The 7,438-nt window shown below is 37.6% G+C and overlaps 1 protein-coding gene across 4 annotated transcripts in view; it reads left to right on the forward strand.

Moving 5' to 3' along the window:
* RAPGEF6 (Rap guanine nucleotide exchange factor 6) overlaps window positions 1-2,690 on the forward strand; it is a 208,947-nt gene extending 206,257 nt beyond the window's left edge. For 2 of the 4 annotated variants that reach the window (XM_068979511.1, XM_068979509.1), the window contains 2 exons: window positions 1,628-1,918; window positions 2,587-2,690. In XM_068979511.1, the coding sequence (XP_068835612.1) occupies window positions 1,628-1,918; window positions 2,587-2,612 (317 nt within the window). In that variant the 3' untranslated portion in view covers window positions 2,613-2,690. The remainder of the gene's footprint in view (window positions 1-1,627; window positions 1,919-2,586) is intronic. The other 2 variants (XM_068979513.1, XM_068979512.1) reach the window with 1 other exon arrangement.
* Window positions 2,691-7,438: the final 4,748 nt, after the last annotated feature.

Genomic DNA, 7,438 nt, shown 5'->3' on the forward strand with positions numbered 1-7,438 from the left:
GCCTGTGCCAACTTCTGTGGTGGATTCTGTTGTAACTGCACACAGCTTTCTTGGTGTATTCTTGTAGTATTTGCCTATCAAATACATTTTCCCCTTTCTTTCTTGAATTATGTAAGTCCTGGGACATAATAGCACCTGGTTTTCTTTTGTGTGAAGTGACTGTTTTGAATCAATATTATAATCAACTCTTACTCTTATATCATATTCATGGTATCAATTTAAATTACTAAATGTAAAAGATGTGGTTTTTATAGCATATTTTTTTGCTTGTTTCATTATACATTGGGTTTTTAGTTCATTCATTTTTCCAAGGGTTTTTTTTAATTAAAGCCTTTTAGGTAACCACTGTACTGATATGCAAGCATGTGTGTGCATGGATGTAAAATCTTTCTCTTATCCATTTGGGAAAATAGATTTAAAATGTTTTTTTGTGTTCTTTTGTTGTTCATTTCTAGTTGACTCTGGGCAAATCTCTTAATGTTCTTCATGCTTGTGTTCTCTTAACAACCTCTCTACCCTCTCCTCACTCCATTCTCCTCAGATGGGAATGGAAATCCTTCTGACTTTGATATTATCTGCAGATTTTACTGGTAGAGTTGTAGAAATTTCAGCATGGATAAACTTGATTCTCTGTAGGGAGGATTTTAATGATCCATTTGAATTTAGTCTCTTCTTATTGCATATAGATTTGTGTTAGTCGCTCAGTTATTTTCGACTCTTCACCAGGCTCCTCTATCCTTGGAATTCTCCAGGCAAGAATACTGGAGTGGGCAGCCATTTCTTTCCCCATATATAGATAGTGTTTGTATTTTAAAAGTTACTGATATCATCAAGACATTCAGAGTTACTGGTCCTATGAGTCTTATGGATTGGTCTTAATTTCATGAAACCTTCCTGTTTAACCTATTTCTGGTGCTTTTGAAGCTTTGCTTTAGACTGAGGGTGTACAAACGTAGAGGAAAAGATTTTAAGTCACTATTATTTTTAATGCCCACTGAGAAAATCAGAGAAAGTTAACTTAAAGTAGATTTCCTAAAATTATGGTTTTTCTTCTTCACTTACGCACAAAGCAGAGGTTAGGAATAAGGTCCTAGAAGGAATCAGTTCCTTTCTAAAGTTATTTATATGCCAGCAATGACAACTTGTCTACCCTGGAGTGCCAGGAAACTGTGTTTCATGTCAGAGAAAGGGAAAAATAGCACTTAAGTAGAGGGCCTAAATGTCATTTCTCTGAACATCTCCCCATTAAATGCACTTTAGATATTCAGGATGAATTCGTAAGTGTTTCTGACTCCCTTTGGGGCTGGTGTCCTGAGGAGTCTGTCACGCACTCTGTGATTTGCAGGCGACCTGTGAAAGGAAGAAGTTTGTCGTCAGGGTCATCGCTTTCAACTGTCTCGATGTTTAATGTTTGTAAAACCCAGTGTAATTTATGTATTTTAAACACATTTAAGTATCAAGTTTATTAAGCTTATTAAAAAGTTTTTAATCTACTGCCATTGTGTTCAAATATATTCATTTTGTCAGTTTTTTAAGTTCTGTTTTATCATTGTAATAAGTTTTGTGTTTTTTATTTTCATTTCTTCTGTTTTTCATTAACGTTTCCATTGCTTATTTTTCATGCCAGTGTACTGTGTCACCTCACCCAAGAAGGAAGATAGGTATAGGGAGCCACCTCCCACTCCTCCAGGATACATGGGGATTTCTTTAGCGGACCTAAAGGAAGGACCCCACCTCCACCTAAAACCTCCAGAGTATAGTGTGGCGGTGCAGAGGTCAAAGATGATGCATAACAGCCTCTCTAGACTGCCACCAGCTTCTCTCAGTAGCAGCCCTGTGGCCTGTGTTCCATCGAAGATTGTAATTCAGCCTCAGAGGCATAAACCAGATGTGACTGATGCAGATAGTGAAGCAGATGGTATGTTGACAAACTACCTTAATAGCTCTTAAATAAATTGCTTAACACTTTGAATGATCTTTACTCTGGTATTCATGTAACCAGAAATGTTTTCTTCACTGCTTTAGAAATCTCTGTTTAAAAAAAGAGAAAAGCCTAAATATGACGGTGTGTTTTTGTAAACAGAGAGAATAAGCTTGTTGTTTCTCTGTGCCCGATACCCTTTTTCCAGCTCAAATGGAGTATTCTTATATTTCAGATGGCAGCTCAGCCAAAAGGGATAATTTTAAAAGACACATGACATTGGTGGAGTTGTATTATATATTAATGCTTGGGCACTTGAAACTGCAGGTATCACAATGTCAAATTATCTGAAGTCATGCTGTTTGATAGAGTTCCTCTTATTAGCAAAACTTGACTGACTTGACAAAGTTGGCAATAAATGAATTTTATCCTTTTAAACTGTAGTAATAAAGTGGTTACAAAGCACTTTGGAATTCCAATTGATTGTCAGTCTTCAATGTGGTCAGAACTCAAAAACGACATTACAGTAAAATCTGGCCTCTGATGGGATATTTGAGAAGATTTCTTTGTTGAAATTGACTAATTTTCTAAGGGATAACTAGATTGTTAGTTGATCTTTATTAATATGTGGATCTACCACTTAACTGTGTTTCTCTGGTTTTCAGAAAATGAACAAGTTTCAGCAGTGTAGCCTTTGTATTGACCTGGTTGAAGTCTACTGAAAGTCCTGGAAGAAGGAGTGGGCAGAACCATCTCGTGATTCTGCAGGCCGTTGCCAGCCCATAGCACGCTGCTGCTGCTGCTAACCCAGAGGTTTTGTTCCTGTACTCTGAGCAATGAGACAGCCTGAATCATGCTTCCTTTTATTTAATCCCTGCAGATGCATAGTTTCCTCAGCTGTGGATGTTGTGCCTGGATACCAGTCTCCGCTTTGCACACCAGATCTGCCTTGGGACCACAGTTACTAGAACAAATTCAAACTCGAGTCCTCCCCATATATATATCACTATAGATTTTCCTTTAACACATTATTTTTAAGATAGTAGAGTGGTAGTATTTTCCAGCCATAGCTTGGGTTAACAGACAAATTCAGAATGTCTGCCAATGCCAAGGATATTTTTATGTATTTGAAAAGTAACTTATTATTTGAAGTTTTCTGGTTTTCTTTGTATTTGGGAGCTCTTGTTAATTGATGTTCACATTTGAGGCCATAAAACTGTCTCTGATCTGACCAAACAGAAGCCATCTTTACAGGATGATAATACCTTTGACTATATGTAATCATGTATAGCACCAATGCATTGTGGGTCTGTTTGAATGGAACAAGGAATCCTTTTGCTGTTGAGATGTTAGGAAGGAAAAATACTGCCATCTGCTGGTTAGGATTTGGAAAGCCAAATAAAGCTACCACAGAGTCAACAGCCTTTTAGGAAAAGGAGGGGGTATGATGGCATGTGTAGCAATTCTAATTTCCAAAGAATGAAATTTTTATCTTACGTAACACATATAGAAATTCTTTCTGAAGTGAACGTCATGCTCTATCTAACTGTAAATATAAATCCAATAAATGGAAACTGAGTTCTAGACAGTTCCACTCTGTAGGAACCTGTAACTAAAATTTTTTACAACTCAGATATGGAGTTCGTTCTTAATGGATGTGTTATCGTTGGCAGTGTAATCATGGAGATCAATTTAGCTTTGTGCTGAGTGTTCTGCATCATTCCCCACCCCCACCCCCATCTCAAAGCACAAGGCTGTTTTCAATCTTGGTAAACACTGCGGTTCCCAGCTAACTGTAGATAAAGCTCAGTATGCCAGAGCCAATGATTGGTTGAAAATTTTGTGGGGGAAAGAGGAGCTAGAATTATGGAAATGATTATTTCTTAGTTCTCACTTCAGGCCTTGAGAGGAAGGAGATACATTTTATATACATATATGCATAGAAAATGTATATGTATACACATGTATATGTATATAAAATGTATCTCCTGTTGGGCATGACATGCTTAAATATTTAATTAAAATTTCAGTAATCGTTTACTGGATGAAGCAGACTTTCCAACATTTAAAAAAATTAGGTATAATGTTTTCTGTATGTTTAGTTTAAATAGTTTCATTTGTTTTTTAGTATAAAGGCAAATGAAAGTTTAATAAACTTCTGTGACTACCAAAAAAACAAAAGCCAAAGCCATTAATGTGCACTACCCGGATCAACTTGCAACCAAAAATAGGTTTCCTTCTGAGTGGTTGTCCATATGTGAATTTATAGGATTTAGTTGTCTTATGACTTCCTTTTGAAAAGTTTGTTCTCATTTTTTTCCTAGCTCTCTCTCCCTTCTATCATCCTCCTATTTCCTTTATTTTAACATCATAAATCAGTTCCAGCTGGTAAATGGCAGTAGTCCATCTTTTCTATCAAGATGACAGTTTCTTCATCTTAGGAAAGATCACGTGTCTGAAAAATTACCATGGGCAAAAATTGTAAATCACAAACTTAAGCCTTAGAAATTTAAGGTATGTTAGAATGAGGCTAGTTGGCTCCATAGCTATCTTGGCCCATTGAAATGGAAAGTCACCTGGATCAAAAATCTAAAAATAGTTTGAAAGTCACACTGTAAAGGTGTGATCTATAAACAGTGGTCCTTTGATCATAAATTTTTCTTTCACTGGTTTACACAATATTATTTTCATGTCCGGAACAAAACAAAGAAAGTGAGAGATATTTTTGCTATAACCATCTTTTTCAAGTTTGGGTATTTATTCTCAGCATTTTGTATCCACTCCCCAGAAAAATGTGCTGTTTGCACAGTATCTGTTTTTTTAACAGGTCTTTCAAATTGTTGTCCTTACTGTTACCGATAATCATCTTGCACAGAGTCAGAGGCTTGTGGTTTTGGACTTGCACCTTGTAGCTGCCTTTGTTTTCCTGTAGCTTGAACTGTGAGTGTTTGGATCAGCTGATCACATTGATCAGGAACTAGCCAAATGCTTTGTAGTTTGATATGTATGTATCGCTTAAAAACGTCGTGGCATTTTGATCTTTATGTTTTGATATCGGGTACATTCCTGCCTTCTCTTAGTTTGTCACATGACTAGAACAAGAGAAGCCTTAACCTGTACTTGTTCCAGTTCTAAGTCCCCATTTGTTTTTGTTTTTATGTTATGAATTTATAAGCATACTAAAGAGACTTGTGCCCTCATCGCACCACAACTCTGAATCAGCCAGGAATATTGAAGCTGCAACTTTTGCCAAATAATGAATTTCAACAACAAAAAAACTCTTCATAATGAAAGATATGGAGAATTAGTAACTCCAGTATGTACTTCCATAAAAGTTTATTGTAATTTAGTAGATTATTACTTTCTCCAAATGATTACTTTCAGTATGATATTTGGGGAGAGAAAAACCTTTAAATGATTTTTTGTGAGGGTGATAAGTCTGCATAACCACCTTGAAAATCTCCCAGGCTTGAAATATGACAGTAATCATGGAGATATCCAAACCTAAGTTTTATAAAGTGTTCTCTCCCCTTCAAGAAGAAGGGGAGAGTTTCCTTGTGTATTTAAAACTGATTGTTATTCTGATAAATGTTTCTAAAACATGTGATATTAAAATAGATGTATCCCTTTAGTATTACCATAAAGGCTAGAGTAAAGGGATAAATCTTCAAAAGTGTTAAAGTACATTTTCAGATTTAAATTTGAACCCCAGTTCATCTTTAATTTTTGTTGTGCTTTTTTAAGGCTTCTTTACTTTTGATACACAGAATGCAGTTGTACTTGACCTTTTAAAATTGAAACGTGAGCTTATCAGCAAAAGACAAAACTGCACAGTCATAATAATCAAATAGCAATTATACTGCACAATTCAGTGATTGTAAAGTATCCTGTAACAAGCAATGTTTGTCTCCTATTTTTTGATACCTCTTAAACTTATGTCTTTTAGAAAGACAGTGCCTCTGTATGCTTTTTGTATTTTTATTGAGTGTAAATATTTGTTATATTTTTGGTTAAGAGAATGTAAAAGTACCATTTATTATCATATCTACTAATACGTTGGTGGAATCAATAAAGAATCTAATCAGTCATCTCTGCACGTTATTGCTAATGTGTGAGAGCCGGTCAGGTAATTACACCCAGTCACTCAAGAGGACCAGTCTGGGACCTGCCTTGGTATGAAGGCATTTTTTGTTTTTAGTCTCCAGAGAAATTGGAATTGTCCAATTACAGTTGACATTATGGTATCTGTCAAACACCTAGCTGTTGTTTAGTTTTTTAAAAGTGTGTTCGGGGACTTCCCAGGTGGTCTGGTGGTTGGGAATCCACCTTGCAGTGCAGGGGACACAGGTCTGACCCCTGGTCAGGGAACTGAGATCCCACTTGCTGGGGAACAACTCACCCCACGCACCACAGCTGCTCAGCTCCTGTGACCCAGAGCCCGAGGGCCACAGCAGCTGAACCCCACGTGCCACAACTAGAGAGTCCATGCCTTCAACCAGAGAGCCTACATGGTGCCCCTGAGACCTGATGCAGCCAAGTATGGTTTAAAAAGTGTATTCAACTACAGACCAGCTTTATCAGTGGCTTAAACCCTGTTGGAGCTTGTTTTTCTTTTATAACAGAAGAGTCTGCCAGCGGACTCTGTCGGGCTGGTACAGAGATTCTGCATGCTATTGAGACACCTGAGGACGCCAAGTGTTTCAAGAAGAAAGGATTTGCTGCAAAGGTGCAAACGTGTGTCCCTTTTATTAGCAAAACAGCTTTTCAAGAACTCCACTTGCATAATTTCTGTTTACCTGTCACCTCAAAACTGTTGTACTGAGTGTCCTTAGAGAGGCAAAGGAAGGTAACGCAGAGGGGAAGGCAACTTGAAGTCTGCAGAGAGTTGTGGCCACTGGTGGAAGAATGCCTACAGTCACCAGGAAGGAGCAGAAACTAGGAAGAGATCCCTCCTTGGAGCCTCAGAGGAAGTGCCACCCAGCCAACACCTTGCTGTTGGTCTTCTGGCCTGCTGTTTTAACCACTCAGCTTTCGATATTGTGTTAATGGCCACCCTAGAAAACTAATGGCTGCTACTGGTTTTGTCTAAATTAAAGGATATAGTGTTCATAAGTACACCACGGGAACCACCCCATCTCACTGCCTTCAAGAAGCATTTGTTAAACAAAGGTAAGAGAGGCCCAGAGGCTTCCTTTCCAACTGGCTGGTCAGCCTGTTGTGTTTCCAAGTGTTTACAGAAGGGACATTTGCTATCATGCTTGCCACACTTAATATTTTTTGTTTTTCTTTCTACTTTCACAAGTTCTGGTAAGTATGTACTGCTATCTTTATGTGGTTTTAACTTTAATATCCATAATTACTAGTAATGCTAATAAGTAAAGTAAAAGTAAGCAGAGTCGCTCAGTTGTGTCCGACTCTTTGTGACCCCATGGACTGTAGCCTACCAGGCTCCTCCTTCCATGGGATTCTCCAGACAAGAGTACTGGAGTGAGTTTTCATTTCCTTCTCTAGGGGATC

This window comes from Capricornis sumatraensis, chromosome 9 (genome assembly GCF_032405125.1).
Source record: "Capricornis sumatraensis isolate serow.1 chromosome 9, serow.2, whole genome shotgun sequence".
NCBI classification, from domain to species: Eukaryota; Metazoa; Chordata; class Mammalia; order Artiodactyla; family Bovidae; genus Capricornis; species Capricornis sumatraensis.